The 20,111-nt window shown below is 38.6% G+C and overlaps 1 protein-coding gene across 1 annotated transcript in view; it reads left to right on the top strand.

Annotated features, from left to right (window-relative positions):
- Nucleotides 1-20,111, top strand: part of ptprz1a (protein tyrosine phosphatase receptor type Z1a) — a 108,450-nt gene that overhangs the window by 27,830 nt on the left and 60,509 nt on the right. Inside the window, exons 2-5 of the mRNA XM_072434917.1 lie at nt 3,381-3,443; nt 10,604-10,783; nt 14,908-15,059; nt 15,785-15,880. Of these exons, the coding sequence (XP_072291018.1) occupies nt 3,381-3,443; nt 10,604-10,783; nt 14,908-15,059; nt 15,785-15,880 (491 nt within the window). The remainder of the gene's footprint in view (nt 1-3,380; nt 3,444-10,603; nt 10,784-14,907; nt 15,060-15,784; nt 15,881-20,111) is intronic.

Genomic DNA, 20,111 nt, shown 5'->3' with positions numbered 1-20,111 from the left:
CATCTTTACTCCATCGCAGTGTCAATATCACATAATAATAGAAACAGACCCCATAATTATCCACAGACAGATTAAAAACATGTCCTGTATTTGTATTTCTTGTGTCAAAGTTGTGATCCTGGATTAAACAGCGCCGTCCACACACACAGTGGAGACTCTTTACGCCTCAGACAGCGCGGCGTACGACATGTCTCCATTTGGATTTGTTCTTCCACATATTTAAGCCAATTAAAGGTGGTCTTGTCAACTTTGCGCATCTAACTGCGCCAAATTATTGTTCCTTTTCAAACGAGAGTATGATAATAAATGTATCTGCCCAATAACTGTCCAAATGAAAAGGAATGATCAGACTTGACTCTTGGAGGTAAATTATTTATGAGGACAACTGTATTCCAAAGGCCATAACCATTTCTTAAAATATGTTTTTGCTGTACTTTATGGGAAGGTTTGTACATGGGATATAGTAAAGACTTCCCGGTAACATTTTATAATAACCACCCTTTTAATAAAGCATGAACAAAGACCCCGCCTAAGGCTCGAAGTCACTGGGATAGGCTCCAGTCACCCGCGACCCCGGAAGGGAAAAAGCGGTAGAAAATGGATGGATGGATGAACAAAGACATTATTATGAACACATTGTTTAGAATTATTCAAATTTTGTAAAAAATGCTTCATTAATACTCCTTTTCCTGACTCCTTAATTAGGTATTTACTAAGCCTGAATCATTTGCTCGTTATGATAAAAGCCTTTCCTCAGGCTAATTCAACTGATGTAATCCCTCATTTGTCGGGAGTGGTCCATGTGTATTTCCAAGCAGTATTTATACTTTCCGGAGCTGAAAATGTAGAAAGGCACACAAATTCTGGTCTACAGTCGGCTGTGCACCTTCATCTAAAAGCCACGAATCACACGTTTGACGACAGAGAGCTTTTGTCCTAAGCAGGGAGAAGTGACGGTTTGAAAGAGGAGAGAAGGAGGTTATTTTTGTCAAGAAAGAAAACTCTTCTTTAAATTGGAATGTTGGTCAGAGATACAACCTCCCCTCAGTCTACAACAGCATCATAAGACCTCTGCAGGATTTAAACTAGTCAAAGGCTAATGATGTAGTTGGCCGCTCGGACAGAGAAGTCTTTCAAGCTGTGAGAGTGAACATGCTGGAGTATAAACGCTGCTGCTCAGACCATTTCCACAGATTGAAAATAACTTTCAGATGGAAGCTGAAACATCTTTTGTAAACAGTATCCATGACTACCTTTGAAACCTTTTATACCGCGCTAACTGAGGTGCAGTTATTTCGAAGCGGTACCAACTTCCCAAATAACCTCACGCATAAGGAGAGCCGGCTTTCTTTGGAGCTGTGGACTGAGCCTCGGGGACAAATTTTAAAAACGCAATTTTAGACTGAATTTGCAGTTTTGTGAAACACGCCCGCAGCCACCATTATGTGAAAGTGTGTGACACTACAGTATGAAAACCTGTGAGGGTCAAAAATCTAAGACGTAAAGAATAATTCCGTGTGTTTCCAGATCTGTCCCGACACTGGCTGTTTTTGGGCCTCTCTCTGGTTTGTGTGACTTGTGCTCTGTTTGTGGGAGGGGCCCCAGTGGTAGTGTTATGGTAATGTGGTGTGTTGTGTGCTAGCGTGGCCCCGGGCCCCTGAGGGCAGCAGCTCCACTTCATTATAGAGACAGATGCTTGGACCAGTGCAGTGTTATTGCTGTCACCTCCTGACATGGGACACATACTGCAGTATTGTCACTGCAGACAGGAGTGACACAGCTGCGAGGCCTCACTGAGGTCCAATGTCCCATGTCCACGTGCACAAGCCGCCATTTTGTCTACTAACTATATTGTGTTTCATTCAAAATTCATTTACTTTATACCGTATTTAAAGGCGCAACGGACGATTTTTCGGCGATTTGAGAACGCAGGCGGAAGTGCGCATGCGCACTCCCCCGTGCGGACTGATACAACACACACGTGCATTTGTTTATTAGTGAAACGGATCGCATCGCATCTCTAATCTCCCGTAGATTTCTGTCCACTTCTGCGTCAGCTCAAACTGTCTTTCTCAGTCTTCATTTTGCCCCGTACACTGAGGGAACTATATTATGATAGATCCATGCGCTTAGGCACGCGGAAACGTGGGGACGAACCGCACGCGGCTGCAGGTGAGCGGTAGGTGCGTTTTATGATTGATACGTGGCAGGACAAATGAAGCCTGCGTAAATTCAGCCTGGAAGACCTAACTCCATCCATCTACGTCAAGTCCACCATGGAAGAACCCCTCTCCCCAGCGCCATCATCGCACTCAAGCGGGCGCCCGCCTGTCCGTCTGTGAGAGTCAGATCCCTCACTTCACCATGGACTCTCCCAGGTTTCTGCGCTTATCCCAAAGAGGTTATGCAGTTTTTCCCGGCCAAGAAGGAGGGTGAAAGGTCAGGGGGCGTCTGTACCATGGCCCTCGCACCTGCTCCTCATCCCCAATCAACGCTCTCAAGTGACTCCTCCTCGCTCCAATCAGCGCTCAGGCGGTCGCATTTAAGCCCTCAGGCAGATGGCTCGGCCGCTCAAACCGTACTGCGACCCACCGCCTCCCCAGCTCCTCCTCTGCATTCCCCTCATCCTCTACCTCCTCTTAACATCTACCACCACCAGTCTCCAGGCTCCGGGGGGAGACATCTAATACAAATAGATCATGGAGTGCCCATGATTGCAACGTCTTCCGCCGGGGTCTGAGCGCCAAATAACTCACGAATAAAGCTTGCTCAACAGTCCATTCTCGTGGTCTCTTTGTCTCTCCAGGGTGAAATGATTTATCCACGCCACAAGGAAATATGATAAAAAATTTGCTGAAAAAAATCGTCCATTCCACCTTTAAGCGACTTGAGACTTCCCTCGTTCTCCACTGTAATGAACGGACTTCCCGCTCAAATGGAACAACATTAGCTTCCACGTTCATTCATTTACATTACACGCTTGTCAAATAATAATGTACAACTATAATGTTGCACTGTTGAACTTGTGCCATCTTTGAATCCCACTTGCAGTAACAAGCAGTGATTAGTGCAGCCTTTGGTCCACCTCAGCGGTTTGTGGTTTCACCCGGGCTCTTACTAAATACATTACACTAAACTATCCATCGTCTGTTAAACAGTCAGCAGTGCATTGTGGTCCAAGACATTTCATCATGATTTAATGAGACTTATAACATCAACATCTTAATCAAAAACAGCTTCTGCTCTTTTCATTTTCTTCAAAACAAAGTTTGAAAGTTATTACATTATTAAAAGTGTCTGTCATGGCCAAAATATTTGTATAATGTATATGTATAAATGTATGTATGAGTAAATGTTTTTCTTGTGTTTTTCTCTGACAGTTCATGGATATGTGTACAGGAACCAGCGCAAGTTTTCTGAAGAGATGGACTGGTCCTACGCAGGTAAGATTCGAATGAAGGAACTGGTTTTTAAGCCTCAATGGAATTTGCCCTAATTATAGATCCAATTACCAGTTTTATGGTTTATCACAAAATGAAAAGTATGCCGTGGCATTCATATCGTTTTAATGACTGCTGGTGAAGTAAGAAGTTTAAAACAATGTGTTGTTGCAGTGGCCGACGTTCTTATTCAGTATTTCTACATTAGAATACTTTGTAAGAGCTGTAGATGTTATTTAATGAGTATCACTCTCAGTTTCACCCACGATCAGCAGTACACAGGGTTTAAGAAGCAGTGTTTGGACTTTATACATCTTTATGTTTTGTTACATCAAGTTCATTACAGAGTAATTATTCTCACCTTTCAGTAAACAACATATTAAAACAAAAAGTTATTATGATAATTGTTGCTGTTATAGTATTATAATATTGCTATTATTATTGATTAAAGTTGAATGATATATTGTAGATATAGCAATAGTTAGTCAAACAGTGTCATGTGATAGTCTTGTTATAGATATAGAAAACGTTGCTTTCGTACAGAACAATGAAATGGACACATAAAACTTTAAACTTCGTACCTGACCTGCGTCTCCAGGAAACTGTTATTACTTTTACACTGTTCCTCAGAACGGCAATAAAACTTATTTTTTCATTGCCTAAACTAATTGAGTTGTGGGTTCCATTCCTGGCCTCGACTGTTTGTTGTGCTGCAGCTGTACTGTCTAATGAAGCTTTGTGCTTTTGGATTCTTGTTTTTGTGTGTTTTATATTTTTCTTATTATTATTTTATGTTATTTATGTTTTTTTTTGTTCTTTCTTATTAAAGAATAAATACAAAATAAAAATAAAGACTCATGCCATACAGATCCAGGGCAAAGTAAGAACATCAAGGACACTTGGCAGACCCATCCACCAAAGAAATGACATTGTGCATCATAAATAATGGCCTTGAAATATAATTAATGACCTACATAATTCAATTCATTCACATATATTTGGTCAGATGATTGAAATACTGTTGCACCAAGGCATTCTCATCCCATTGTCACCGCAGCATGAGCATGTAAGTGCGGTTTGGTGGAGGCTGAATGGATGGTTCACAGAGCACATGTGCAGGTTCATACGGGGGAGTCAGAGTTCACAATTATCTATCGCTCAGAACGTGTGAAAAGGAAAACGCTGTCAGTCAGTCAGAGACTAAGTGTTTCCGGGTCACAGCTCATTCTGCCCATAATTGAACCCAGAGGAGACGCTTATTACAGGTGGCTAAAGCAGAACTAACTCTGGGAAGTTTAGAAGTCTGACATTTTGACAAAATGTTTCTCATTAGCATAAACGAGGTCAAAACTGTGGAAAAGTAAATATATTAACGATGCAACATTTCAAGCAAAGATAAGGGATTTTACCCATTTTATAATGTTGTTTTCTAACCTTTCAAGATTGAGTCCTGCGAGTTTGTGTGATGTGTTGTATGTTCTGAGACCTCTGAGAAATTGAGACCTCAGTTGCCATTTTTTGCAAATAAAAACTCACTTGATATCTCAGTAATTACCAATAGGAAATCCATAATTTTGAGCCGTTACAATAGTCTAACCCAGTAGTTCCCAAAGTGGGGGTCGGAACTCCCTTGGATTATTATATTACGCCTATGTTTTTATTGAAAACAGTATGTTTTATTGAAATTGAATCAAAAACATAATGAACAACTAAGATATACACACATTAACCTAGTTTTAAAAAAAATTACAACTTGAAATTATTATTTTTGTGGGAGCCTGAGCCCCCAAAGACCACCTGAATACTCCACAAATTCAAAAATAATCATCTGTGTGCAACAAACTACCACTAAATGCCATGGTCTTTACTCTTTAGTAGCTCTGTAGTGATGGAAACAGGTTGAAATGACACAGCAGAGGTTTGTTTGTCTTGTGGGAGTCTTTCAAACCACATTAGTGAGATTGTTTGCTGTCATTGACTTTGAAAACTGTATTTGTGATTTCAGTTCTTACAGTGGCGGTCTAATATCAAATTACAAAGAAAATACTGAGCAAATATTTACTTTTGCAACCAGTGACTCAAAAGAATGTGGTTCATTATTCAGACGCTAAAATGACATCCACAATATTGACAGGCTTAAAAGATTATACAGCACAGAACAATATAGAACACAAGCAGAGAGCGAAAACAAGTTGCACTAAGCATGAACATAATCCAAATCATGGCACAATTGAATTAAAATACCGGTAAAAGCCCCAAAGTCTGTCAAATTTGTCGATTTCCAAATTAAGTCCTAATTAAATGTTTTCCATTTGTCTGATGTCTTGTACAATGTCAGTCCTTGATCGTTGCTGTGGTTTGTTTCATCCACGTCTTTGTGATGGCCTTTTTTCCTGCAGAAGTATGTTCCAAAGATATGCATTTATTGTGTCCATGGCAGGTATTTTGAAGTACATAGTTCTAAAATTGAGGGGGGTGTCCAACATAGTCTGCAGCGCATTATTGATTTCAGTCCAATATTTTTGAGCTTTAAACTGCATTCCCATCACCTTAATGTAATGTGGCCGTCAGACTACAGAGCAGACACGCAGCTCCTCAGCATGATGAAGTAAAACATATGTTAAATTGCTGTTTGATGATTTCATTCAACAATTAGGTGCTCTTCCAGAACGTTTTGGCGATAATCAGTCAGCAAAGCCATTACTGACATCGTCCGTCACCAAAGGCTTCACATTTTACAGCTACTTAAAAGAGAATTTGAATGAAAATATTTGACTTCAGTCCTTTTGAGAAGATAATAAAACTAGTTTAAGTCTGGAAAAGAGCTCATAAAGATGTCATGTTTGAGACTAATTACCTGTGCATCTTTGCCCTGCCTTTCATCCTCATGTGAACCGTGTGTTACTTCACACACACACTTTTAATTGTGCTGTTACCAAGAAGAGGACATTACTAGATGATAACACATTGGCTTACTTCATTATAATGTGTTTTATTGATTGTTTGAAGTATACTACACCTCAACATTGCAATGGATAATTTCCTGTAGTCTGTTGATTCTATCTCTGGAGTGCTTTGATGGTCTGGTCACTAAATGTATGAGATTCTAGAGGTCTATGTTGTTTCATTATGTTTATAGTACCATACCATTTGATTTGGTTTTTGCTTTTGCTCAAAGTTTGGACGTTAGCTCAAACTAAGAATGTGCTAATAGATAACCTGTCTGCCATTTCAGGTGATCTCCAACTGTAAATAAAAGTATGTTTATGGTAACCTTTCAGTTCAGTTAAAGGACACATATTATGGGGATTTGACTTTGAGCTTTTAAACTTGTTCTGACATTATTCCCTAATTAAAAATATACCTGAAGAATCTTTTAGCGTCATTGACGCTTGTTTGATTAATCCTGGTTTGAAAAATCCTCTCCCCTTCGAGCGTCAAAAACACTCCACTCTGAATCCTCTCGATAACTGACGTGTTCTCGATCTGTGTCGTGGCTCTGAGAATCTTCTCTGCAGGTTATACGTCCATAAATCATCACCAGACTTGTTCTGTGAATTTCTCCCATCTAATCACGATCAGTACAACTGCGGGCTGAGACCTGGAAGCGAGAAGCAAGAAATGTGGCTTTGGTTGATCTTAAACTGGGTCTAATCCCCTCTGCGCCAAAACTCAGGTCGTCCCGGGGGAAACAGCAGAGATCCAGCAAAGAGTTATTTTTCTTCTTTTTTTTGTTCTAAAACATGAGATTCCAAACAAAAAGTACTCAAGAGCATGTTCACAGGCTGATACAAAAGAAACACTTACATATTCTGCTGTTTTAACCACTCAACCACCAGTCATCTAAAGTTATTCCTGAATTAATCAGCAGCAATGACATTTTTTGTTTCAGTTGATCAAGCGCCACAAATCCTACATATGATGATGAACTTTAGAAAGTGGAGCTGGAAGTTTCATAAAGTTTGTCTACAAAAATAAAATTCAGGTTTTTACTTGGCTTCCACATTGAAATGAATGAGATGGAACATTTCAATCTGCACCAGTATATTTAGAATTTATTTAGGGATTATTTACAGCAAAAAAATATCATGCATTCTTCCTTGAATGAGGTCGCCTCTCCACAGATCTGACGTGTAACTTGGCCTGTAGGCTCCTCTATCTTGTCTTCATCACGATAGATACGTTTAATGCTGTGGAACAATCTTGGAAAATCAATAACATACTGTGTCCATGGAAAAGAGCAGGTGGCGGTTTCTCCATCAGAAACTGAATAAACCTTCAATTCATATTCACTTTTTACAAACAGCATCGTAATAGTGTCGAACATCAATGTTTTTTTCTGTAGAAATATGTAACCTTTTTCTTACATTGGCATTGGCTCCAAAATATGAATAACCCCTGTCATTACCATGCAATTATCCTTTCCTCCAACTGCAACATTCTGAACAATAGAGACGGATGCTGAAATGACAGGTCGTGTTTTAAACTATGTCCTGGATCATGACAATCACACTTATAATGATTCTGGTCAATTGAACGTTGCCTTGTGTTGTACTTAAACTGATCTGACATTGGTTACTATGGACCAATCTTGCATGAATGAGGAATTATACCAACAAATGTCAAATGAATTCTTTATAAAGTCTGTAATAGGTTCTGTGCCAGCTTCAGTGTTGTGAGATCAATTCCCAGCTCAGATAATTTACTTGCTCTTTTCCATTTCACATTGGTCAGATAAACTCCAATAGAGTCCGTAAAGGAGAGTGAATGACACAACTGTGAGACCAGGGACCTTTAAACTTATCATTTTTCCTCAAAAGAGTAGTAAACATTGCAAAAAATACATGTTCTTTCATTGCTTTATTCAACCAAACAACTCTGCACAGCAAAAAGTATATTTCTTAAGTCAAAATTACTTGAATTTGAATGTAAATTGTTGTTGAGTCATTTGGATTATTTATTAGATGTGATAGATATTATAAAGTGTCCAATTTGACTCTGCTGTTTTTGTATTATTATTATTATTATTATTATTATTATTGAATTATTTCCTGGTTTGGAAACAACAATTTGTCAAAAAACATCAATTTACAAACGAACAATGAGGTCTTTAGGTGATTAACTGAACGAAAAATACCAATGTTCCGTTCTGCAAAGGCTGTAATCAATTTACCATCAATTTGAACATGGGAAAATGGCCTTCATAATTATGGTTCAGCACACCTTATGTTTGGGCCAATCAGAGCACAGCACAGACAAAAGCCAGATGTGAGAGTGAGAAGGGTGAACACAGGGTTTATGTCAGCGGCTGTGTAGTAGTAGTAGTAGTAGTAGTAGTAGTAGTAGTAGTAGTAGTAGTAGTAGTAGTAATAGTAGTAGTAGTAGTAGTAGTAGTAGTAGTAGTAGTAGTAATAGTAGTAGTAGTAGTAGTAGTAGTAGTAGTAGTACCAGTCGAAGAAGCCGGAGGTCATTTTTCACATTCTGCTTGGGAGTTTTTTAGCAAGTGAGACCACTTTAAGATCTCCAGGCCAAGTCCTGCAGTATTCAGTCCTCCCCCTGGACCGGGCCGCTCCTCTGCTTCTGGGCCACCTGTCTGGAAGCTCGCACCTGTCACACTCCACCTGGCCCAAATAACAACACGCTGAAGTAGTAGTTCATGTAGTTGATGTAGTAGGAGTGGCCATAATAGTAGGGGTGGTAAAAGTGGTAATAGTAATAGTAATAGTAATAGTAATAGTAATAGTAGGAGGAGTAGGAGGAGTAGCAGTAGCCCTAGTAATGATAGTCATATTAGCAGTACGAATAGTAGTAGTAGGAGTAGTAGTAGTAGTCATATTAGTAGTAGAAATAGTAGTAGTAGGAGTAGTAGTAGTAGTAGTAGTAGAAGTAGTAGAAGGCCTAGTAGTAGTAGTAGTAGAAGTAGTAGAAGGCCTAGTAGTAGTAGTAGTAATAGTAGTAATAGTAGTAGTAGTAGTAGTAGTAGTAGTAGTAGTAGTAGTAGTATCCATGTGTTTGTGGAGTGAGACAGAAGCAGCCTCAGTGGTTCGTACTATAAAGCAGAGCGGCTGTAGATCAGAGCCATGGATCTATTGATCAGAGCACAGGTAGAGTGGGGTCACTGAGGTCACTGGGGTCACTGGGGTCACTGGGGTCACTGAGGTCACTGGGTTGAAATGATGGACTGTCCTGTTTCTGCAGTCCAGTCCAACCAATGAAAAACACACACCGTTTTACAGGGCTCTCCAACGACGGGGTTTGAGCTGTAATAAAGCCTTCGGTCCAGAAATGAAACCAAACACATAACTTCAGTAAACTGTTTGTTAATTTGCTTGTTTCTCTGAGTCTGTGAAACTTTGATTTGACATTGACGTTTTTCCAATCGAGCTCGAGATCGAACGTCTATAAAGCTTTAATTTACTGGTCCAACAAGTAAAACTTTCATTGAGATAAATTTGCAAAAACCATACAAAAAGTAAACAGCTTGAAAAGTGATCACACAATAGCACCAACAGTACATCTGAATACATGCTACGTTTAGTGTTTAGCTTCTTAAAATCTCCACAGGTTTAAAATCAGGCTGAACTGAAAATTGTTTTATTTGACGACACAATCTCGATCTTAACACTGTAAATTATATCTTTCTTATTAAATTGGGACAAATGGATAATGGGAATTTATGGAGTGATACCAATACTGACTTAGCTTATAATATTTGCATTCCTTTTATGTGACAAATAACACTTATTTTACTTTTTTTACACTTAAAAAGGATAGAAATATCATCTAAAAGCTTTTGTTTCTCATAATTGCACATTAGAAAGTTGAACTCTTGACAACTGTACATGGTAAATACAATGTGTGCTAGCTACAATGCTCCTTTAGCAGCTGGAATTGGTTAGCATGTTAGCCTTTAGCTTGTCTGTCTCGCTGAAATGTCCAGCTGTGAGCACTCAGGAGCCTGCGTTTTATCACTTTGACCAGATAATAATAATAATAATTTACTGTGGTGAGACCAGGCAACGTCAGTGGCATTTCTTTATCAAGCCTTTAACATCCTGGTCCAGTTCTGCTCATTAAGACATAGAATGCTAATGATCTCGTTTTTACATTCATCCCTTGTTATAAACTGTACATTTATAGACATTTTTGGTTATGTTTTCTAGGAACTTTGAACCAAAAGAACTGGGCTAAGAAGTTCCCGTCCTGCAGTAACGCCCGGCAGTCCCCCATCAACATCGAGGAGAGCCTGGCCCAAGTGAAGCTGCAGTACCAGGGTCTGCGCTTTGAAGGATGGGACGCCCTGACCTCTGACACCACCACCATCAAGAACGACGGCAAGACTGGTGAGATGACGAGTTTGAAACACAACTGTTGTAATATCGAAGAAATGACCTCGTTCTTTTTGGTAGTGATCCAATGTGGATTCTGGCCTTATCGGGCTCAAACACTAGTGTTGTGACAAGGATAACAAAGGAAGTGAATCAAATCACAGGTCGATATCACAAATAGAATGCCTAAAGTTTAAAATTGAGCTCTCAAGTTGCTCATCTGTTTACTTTATGGTTAATATCTCTGAAGGCGACTGCAACGTTGTGAGTTTAAATCCCGGCTCTGACAGTTTGCTGCATGTCCTTCTCTCTCATCCCCGTTTCACGTGCAGCTGTCCTGACTATCAAAGCCTACGAGCCAAAAATACATCTTGATATCATCAAATGTTAGAATGTGAACTCAACCTATTCTGTCGGATTCATTTACACAATACATGTAACTATAATGCGGTTCACTTTTCACGGTCTCGCTGCTTCATGGATTTGCATCATGCATTGTGTTCTGCATTCTGATTGGCTAAACAGTCTCTCCGCGTCTTCTCTACCTGTGTGTCAATAATGTTATGGATTAATATGTACAGTGTACACGGTTTTACGTACGTGTACATTGTAAATTGACACATAATTCAACTGTTACTACCACTAGTACTTTAGTACTTGTTTGTTGTCATTGTGATGCACATGGAGTTCTATGATATAATTTGGAAAAACAGCTTACTTTTGTAAGTACTGGCAATTAATTTACTTTCAATAACTTAAATTGCTAACACTGTATAATAACTACACCTTAATAAGCTTATAAATTAATAATTTGGCTTAGTAACTACTTAATTAAGAGGTTAGGGTATTGCTTAAGTAGTTACTAACCCTCAATCATTCTTAATAAACTATTTGTACATTATAAATGAAGTCTTTGTTTGTTTGTTTGTTTGAGGCTAATAAAATAGTGGTTATTATTCCTCTAAGATTTTAAATTGATAGTAGCATGTTCTCTGTCTTTACTTGTCAACTCTTTTGTGGTTAATAAATGAGGTCTTCTCCTGCACCGCCCTGTCCTACTAAAGCAGATACAGTTACAAGCCGGACCAAAAGAACAGCTCTTTTCTATATTTACTTGGAGTGGTGTGACACAGTGAACTACAGTGTGCATTGAAGACTATTCTTAGTGAAACTGTAGACAAGAATCCACCTCTTTTCTCCAAAATGCTCCGCTCTTCCTCTTTTTTGGCACCAGAAATAAGAGGAGCAGTGTTGTAGTAGTTGTCCACATGCCAGATCCTTCCAATGCTTTTATTGATAGAGACATTCAGTGGACAATTTGAAGTCAATTCAAACTGACAGCACGCAAAAACCTGTTACTGGTGTTGAAGTAGAGAGGTTCTCAAGCTGTGGGGAGAGTACAAAGGTTTATTCTATTCTTTTTTGCAGTTTAGATTCTGGGTGATATTTTAAAGTGCTAAATTAGGTGTAGTTTTGTCACAATACTAAAATACTTGCACAATACTTGAGGATAGGACAGGGCTCAGTAAACGCTACTGATTGCGGGACATCAATAATATGAGTATGACATTTTTGACTAGTTTTACTATAAATTAGTATCTGCATAGTGATGCTTTTGACAAACATGTTTAGACGTGGCTTGGTGCTACTATAGAAACTTAAGTCCTGGTTTAAAACTGGTTTGACACTAAATAAGAAGTCCTGGTTTTTCTTTTTGGTTTAGTTCTGACCAATACCTCATATAGTCAATATATAGGTATAGTTAAATATCTGGTTATTTGATTTAGCATTGTCGAGTGGTAGATCTTTGTCTTAGTTTCCTTAGGATCCTGGTTGGTACCTGATTAAGACCTGGTTTTGACACGACTTTGTTCTGGTGTAGATTTTATTTGGGAATTTATTATGAAGTGGTTTAGTTCTAGTTTAAGTCCTGATCCAGTTTATTAAAGTTCCTGTTTTTAAGTTAAGTATTTCAAGTCTAGTAGTAGTCCATAGAGTGTAGAGTGTGTTTCTCTGGAAAACGTATGTGATGGATTCAATATTTGAAAAGGTGCAAACAAACCTGTCGACACGACCCAATTAAGAACATGTCCAGTCGGGGTTTGTCGTCCTTTAGGAAATGAGACTTCAACAGTAAATTAAATGTGACCAGGCTGAGGAAATGACACTGTTTACCTTTCAGTTTGTAGTCTGTACAAACTGTAATCTGTAAAATATTTAGCATGCACAACTTAAAATATTAAACGTTTGTCCACCCATATCCATGGGTTTCAGTTTATTTTTATTTTTACATATTTATTTGACATGTACTAAAAATTGCAAAAACTAAAGAACTGAAGAGGTGTCCGCGTCCCATCTAAAGGACAAAGATGTTTATTCTATTATTCATTATGATTATGATTATTATTACCACCGTATTATTATTACTATCATTATTATTATGTATTTATTTTATTTATGTATTTATTTTAATTTGTTTGTGTCTTTTTTTTTACATTTGATAATGGCGATTGCTTTGCTCTCTGTTCATGATCGGTAGTTTGTTCCAAAACCTCAGAAAGTGGTTATTATTCAATTAAATCCATGGGTGAACTCAAGGCACACTAGTGTTCCCGGGCACACGGGTTGAAAATGTAGGCTCTGTATGAAGAATACTTTAAGAAAAGCTGCAAAAATAGTTGATGAAAAATGATAAACATAAAATAAACTACTCGTGTAAGGTATAAGCTCAATTTTACAGTTTGACATTTGTGCGTAACTTAAACCGAAACCAAAAAACATTCGCAGACACATTTCCGCACATTTCTGATGGATTACAAACATATCATTTCTTTATTATAGTGGGAATATGTAAAATATACTAAGCTTTTCATTTTGCCGCCCACCTTGTATCCATATCCCTTGTGTTTTTGAAACCCTGGGCGTTCACACACAGCATATAGCGAAGATGAAAGCCTTGAAGGTCGTTCCACCTGAAACAAACCATCAAAGCGGGTCCAGAGGCAGAGGAGCTTTTGTTGAGATGACAACAAAAAGCTGGCGGTGTTCACTGGTCCATTGTCCACGCGGCCCATAAGAGTGGTGGTGGTGTATTCTGTTCAGCGCTGTCACTCACCTTTCATGTGCTTTCAAAGCTCCACCACACACAGGGATACTATAGGATCGGCCTATACTGTGTGTGTTATGGATAATGAAGAATACAAGATCATTTCCTAAGGTTCACTGGAGTGCAAATGGTCCAAAACAGGACGAATTCTATTTAAAACCCAAACTAAAATCAACCCCCAGGACTTTATGACGCGACATGTCATGTTAAATCAAACTTTGACCATGTTTTCCTCATCATTAACTTAACTCTGAGTTGTATTTTGACTGAATTCTGTCCCTGCATTTGAAAGAGCTCAGAACACAGTTTCCAGTTTACCACCTATCTCCGCCCACTGCCCTGTATTTACATGTGATGATTCAAAATATGTGGGGTTTAAAAATGTTCCTCAAAACTCCTGCCATGGACACAATGTATGGATACCTTTGGAACTTTACAAAGAAATGGATGACACAAAACCGACTGAACAATCGGATCAAAATGGCAAATTACATCCAGACTAAATTTGAAAGGTTTTTTTGGACAGAATGTGCCTTAATGTTGTTTTGTGGACTTTTGGGTGTGTTGCTTGTGGTTTGTGTTTTGCCTTTCGTGTTCCATGTTTTGTGATGTATGTGTTTAAATAAATGAATACAATTAAGCAGTTCTGCAGAATTGAACAGGAAGCTAATCATCCAAAAAGCCATTTTAGGTCAGTACTTGGTTTTGCAATGAACTAAATGTAAAATGGTGACCTGCATATGTTACAGTTTAGCCTTAATGTGTCTTCTTCATGGTCTATAACAGAATTAAACCAAGACTAAGCTAGGACGTACAGTATTAAACCCACTGCCACTTCAATGTATTTGTGTGAATCAGTGAAGGGACAAGCCAGTTTAGTGACAGTATCCCTTCTTCAATCACGCTACTTTTGGTTACTTTTATTTATCATGTTATTCCTCATAACAGAATATCCCTCAGTTTTGCACATATTCTCTCATTCTTTTGTTTTCCAGTTTTTAATCCATTTGGACTGTTTGTGCATCTGTTTCAGTGGCTGTGAACATAGACGGGGCCTTTTACGTGAGCGGTGGCAGTCTTCAGGCGACCTTCAAAGTGGGACGCATCACCTTCCACTGGGGGCGCTGTAACGCCACGTCAGACGGCTCCGAACACAGTCTGAACGGGGTTAAACATCCTTTAGAGGTAATTTCTCCTCAAAATCCTCAATACAATGAGCGACAAAGTGTGATTATGCTCTGTCAATGTACAGTCCAGGTTATTTAGACTGTCTTTAACTCAAGAATCTAGTGAGCCACAAAAAGTTAAAGGACACATATTCTGCAAAATGTACTTTTTGGAGCTTTTAACAATGTTATACCCAGTGTTCCCTTGTCTGGAGCTACCTGGAGTTGTATATAGTTTCATTCACTCTTGTGTCATTGATCTGGTTTATGAGGCCGTCTTGTCTGGGGTTCAAAAGTCACTCAGCTTCAGTTTCCCCCCAAATTATTCCATCACAGTTTGAACTCTCTAAGTCTTCAAGTCCATGAATCATCGTCACACTTGTTCTGAGCATTTCTGCTGTCATAAAACCAACTATGTGCTTGTTATGAATAAGCTGGCCACATTGTGTACTGGTAAATAGACAGTTTTATTTATATATACTTTTCTAGAGGTAATCAAGAGCATGTTCAAGAGCCAAAAACAGTACAAATAATGCATAATGTGTGTCCTTTAAATAGAATACCCTCTATTATGTGCAAATTTCCACTGTGACTAGGATTCATTTGTTCTTCTGTGCAGGCTCATGAAAACAATAACCCTCCCATGTATCTTCATAACATCTAATACAGATAATGCCCACGCTCCAGCTTTGTGCAGTCTGGATCAGATAACTCTCGCCTTTGTTCCGGTTTTCTTTCCCTCAGATGCAGATTTACTGTTTTGACCCGGCCCGTTTCGACTCGCTGGACGAGGCCGTTAAAGCAGGAGACAGGATCACAGCTCTGGCCGTGCTTTTCGAGGTGCGTGTCTGCGTTTGAGCGTTTTTACAGCCGGACGATCGTGTTTCCTGATGAGAGCGGGATCACTTACGGCCTGTGGAGGGTCCTGGAAACTCGAGTGTGGTAGGAACGTGGAGAGATGGTTTACAGTGCAGTTCAATGGAGGAGCAAGGATTAGTTACAGTCGTCTGATGGTTTTAGACGGCTCAAGACGCTGACTGTATGATATGATTTAGGGTTACGATTAGATTTACACAGTGGTTTCCAAATAGTGTATCGTCTAGCATTCATCTATAACGTGGAACAAAGCCTTCCATCGTTTTAAAAAGCCAACCACGACTCTTCAGAATCTACAGATTAGCAGTATTCCATGTTTTGTCAGGTTTATTTATGAAGCGTATTTCAGACATTTGTTACTGCTTCAAAGAAATTCAAAGTCTTGTGCAGTTAATCATTTAAGATAAACCATTAAATCCAGATGGAACCTGCTAAAAACACACACACAAATTAAACTAAACATAAACCAGACTACATGAATGGACTGAAAGGAAAGGGTACTTTTACATGCTTGTAACACAGCTTTAAATTAGATTAAACAGTGAATGCTCTGTAACAAAAGAAAAAGGTCACAAAATAAAACATTTAACCGAGTATCGACACAAAACAGAGCAAAATGGATCTTTCCTGAGCAGTTTTACAATGATATTTAGTTAATACATGATAACGTAAATAATGTACTATTATTTTATGTTGGAAATTGCAGTTTAGTTGCATTAAAAAAGTTGGTATCAGAATCGGTATCGAGTATCAAGCCAATATCAAATCTCAAAAGTGAGTTAGACTTAGTAATAGTTATTATACCCAGGACTGAGCACAATCTGTTATAAACTGGACTAAGATTAGATGACTTACTCTTTAAATCTGGGGTGAATGACTTTATTCTTGTTAATGAGCACGTTTCGTTTTCCCCTCATAGAGTTTACTGTAAAAGCAGCACTTATGACAAAATCAGAATGCTGTGCGCTGCCTGCATCTATAATGAAGTATGTTATCTTTCGCAAACCCAGACGAAAGAGCCGTAAACAGCGCTAGCATTGACTGTCCACCCCAGTTTCACTTTGCAATATGAAAAAAGGCTGTTCTGAAGTTGGGTTTGTTAGGAACAAGTGAAAAAGATTTAAATACTTACTTTAAAAACATAAATATGAAAAGGGTTCATTCAAATAACAGACCATTGGACATTTGATCATCTTTAAATGTTGTGCAGCTACAGTAAATGCAGTTTGTCATGAACCAAATTCAGATTTTAGAAGCTCACTGCAGAGATAGATTTTTGCCAAGATGAAAAACACACCCGGCTGCAATGAATCAATCCAAAAAGTCTATTTCTTTTTGACTGTAGCTCTATTTGTGATACATTTGACTTACATTACTAAGCTTCGGATTTGTCATGCTCGGTTCCCGTGTCAAATGTGTGTATATTTCAGTTTTGGGTGTTCTTCTGAGTTTAGTCATGTTGCCTTTGGGTGTAGCACAGAGGCCACGTTGGAACAGACTCCAGCATGAGTGAGTCTGAGGCTGAGGGAGGTTTAGGGCCCAGAGCCTTAGAAAAGGATATAAACTGTTTTTAAATAGACGAGTCATTTTAGATTTTGGAGTCAAAAGTGAGGAGAGGTGTGTGAGTGAGGAGGCCACATAAGATCGAGATGTAGAGGTTTTATGGGGTCAGGTCAGAATCTGTACGACATTATGATATTGTCAAGACATCCTCATATAAAATGTTTACAACTTTCACTTTGGAGCAAATTGGCACCGTCTAAAGCGTCTCAAACCGGCCTATTTAAGTGATCTAAACCCAGTCTTGGGAGGTCCAGCTTCCAAAGAGGTCTGCTCATGTTTGGCTTCAGGAAAGGTTTGGAGCGAGATGATTGAACAAGAGAAAACACAGACGGCACAAAGCAGATATAAACAGAAAAGAATAGAAACGCTGACTTGATCTTGTGATAAACCTGTATTTCCAGTGATCATATTTATATGTATTTGTTGAACCAACAGACAAAGCTAGTGCACATTAGCATCGGCTGTTTATCTGCACAGGGCACCGATCGTGTCATGACCGTAAATATCATAAATCTAGAGCATAAAGCATCGACCACCATCCAAACCAACGACAAGCACAGAAAAGAGAAATATCTGCAGAAAAAGCTGACGATAAACCAGATGTTTGCTCCCTGTTTAAGCCACATCTCACGGCTTCAAAGCTTCATTTTGTGACTTGCTGAGATTGGTTTTAGGAAGAAATATATAAATGTGTGTACAATTTGCTTATGTTTGGTGAGGTCAGCTGCTCACGTAGTAGACCTCTGCTTCTGGACCGAGTCAGGCCTGGCGTGTGGAAACAGAGGCCGTCATTAGAAGTGCTCCAAAGCGCTCTAAAGTGAACCGGCCCCCGGGATCTGGGCCGGTCCAAACATGTCTTTGGAGAATAACAAATCCCAGCACTTACCTCCAGATATCTGATGAAAATGGTTTGAATTATGCCAACATGACACAGTGATCCATTTATTTTACTCTATTGGGCAAACATTCCTTTGATGGAGGAGAACAGTTGTGATTCATCGTTTTAATGTAGTGGACAACTTGTCAAGAGTACTAAAGTCCTCCTCTTGCCTCGAAATGTATTTTCAGGGTCATTTTGTCCAAATTGGTTTGGATTTGAATTGATTTTTGGTCTCGTTTTCTCCCTTTCATCTCTGCAAACTACAGGAAGAGTCAAGGAGATAAAGTCAAATGTCAGAATACGTGTTGTAGATGTTCTGATAATATCTCAGAATTTGGAGTAGTAAACACTGTATTTATAGATTCATAGGCGCACAGTTGTATTTGTACTTTCACCTCTTTAGTTTGGGATTTTTCCTTTTGCTCAGGTTGTTTGGTTCAGTTCAGTTCAATGGCCTTTTCTAGCCCTGCGTGTTAAAGGCAGGAACTTCATCAAAATGTACATCTGTGATTTGGGAGTTTACAGCTATTATTCAGTTACAAAGTACAAGAAAAAAGTACAAATAACCCCAAAAAGCTACTGTTGTATTCACTGATCTATAATAGGATCTCTCTTGCAATAAAATGGAATGCATATTTTAGCAGTCAGCTCACCTTTTGTACATTCTCTGGGTACAAACCAAACAAGAATAACCATAATGCACCAGTGTTCCTCTACATTCAGTTCATTTTAGACATGTGTTAAATACATTTGAAAAAAATTGAAATAACCAACACAAGAAACCCAAACATTTTTGTTTGGAGTGGACTAAACCGAGAAAAATTAGCATTATATTTGCAGAGATTGTTATTTTTAATCTAGAATTGATTGCACCCTCTGTGATTTGATCATTGTGAATATTCAAATTTAGATTCGGTTGCAATTAGTTATGACTTAAACTAAACATATTGGGTGTTTACCATCTGTATTTTCCCAGACTTTCTATTGACTGTAACTGATGCTCAACCACGAGTCCACACTGTTTGTTTTGTTCCCTCGAACAGAGACTTGTAATCCTCTTTGTGCGTTTCTAAATACTGCATGTGGTACAGGCCAGACCTAACATGACCCATCTCACTCTGTCTTTGAGAGTAAACCACATTCCATGACATAAATTGTAGAAATGAATTATTGTGGGAAGCTGCACCTTAAATGCATCTTTAAAAATACCTATAATTGAACTGAATTGCTTGGAATGTGGCATTAAACTTGTACATCTTGTATTTATTCAATTACAGATGTGTTTTGCCTCATTAATACTCCATTAAGGACAATGCATGGGGTTCAGCTTCCAGTTTACAACATGTGAAAGTTTAAAAACATCTGCTAATTCAAAATATATAATTCTGAATTGCTGTATAGATTGGGAGACATTTACTCCCTATGTTTGTTTCTGTAGCAGGAGAGGTAAAACACGTGTGTATCAGAGTGACCACATTCAGACTCATTATAGTCTTAGGTTTGATCAAGAGATTTCAGGTCCATAGAAAATATTTGAAAACCACATTTTTTCTTGTGGAAAAACACAAAATGATTCTGAATAAAAGACATGGAAAAAGCCAAATGTGCCAATTATCCCAAACGTGCATCTTTGGGCAGAGAAAGCTGCTGCCAAAGCACAATCTGAATTAAACTGCTAATGATTTTGAATAAATTTGATTGTTGCCGCCAGAAAAACAAACTTCAGTCTTCATCTTATTGTAATAAACTCAC

Source organism: Eucyclogobius newberryi, unplaced genomic scaffold (genome assembly GCF_026437365.1).
Source record: "Eucyclogobius newberryi isolate DKJ021-1_F unplaced genomic scaffold, fEucNew1.0.hap1 SCAF_7, whole genome shotgun sequence".
Classification (NCBI taxonomy): domain Eukaryota; kingdom Metazoa; phylum Chordata; class Actinopteri; order Gobiiformes; family Gobiidae; genus Eucyclogobius; species Eucyclogobius newberryi.
The sequence above is the reverse complement of the archived record's forward strand: the minus strand, read 5'-3'. Positions and strand labels throughout refer to the sequence as shown.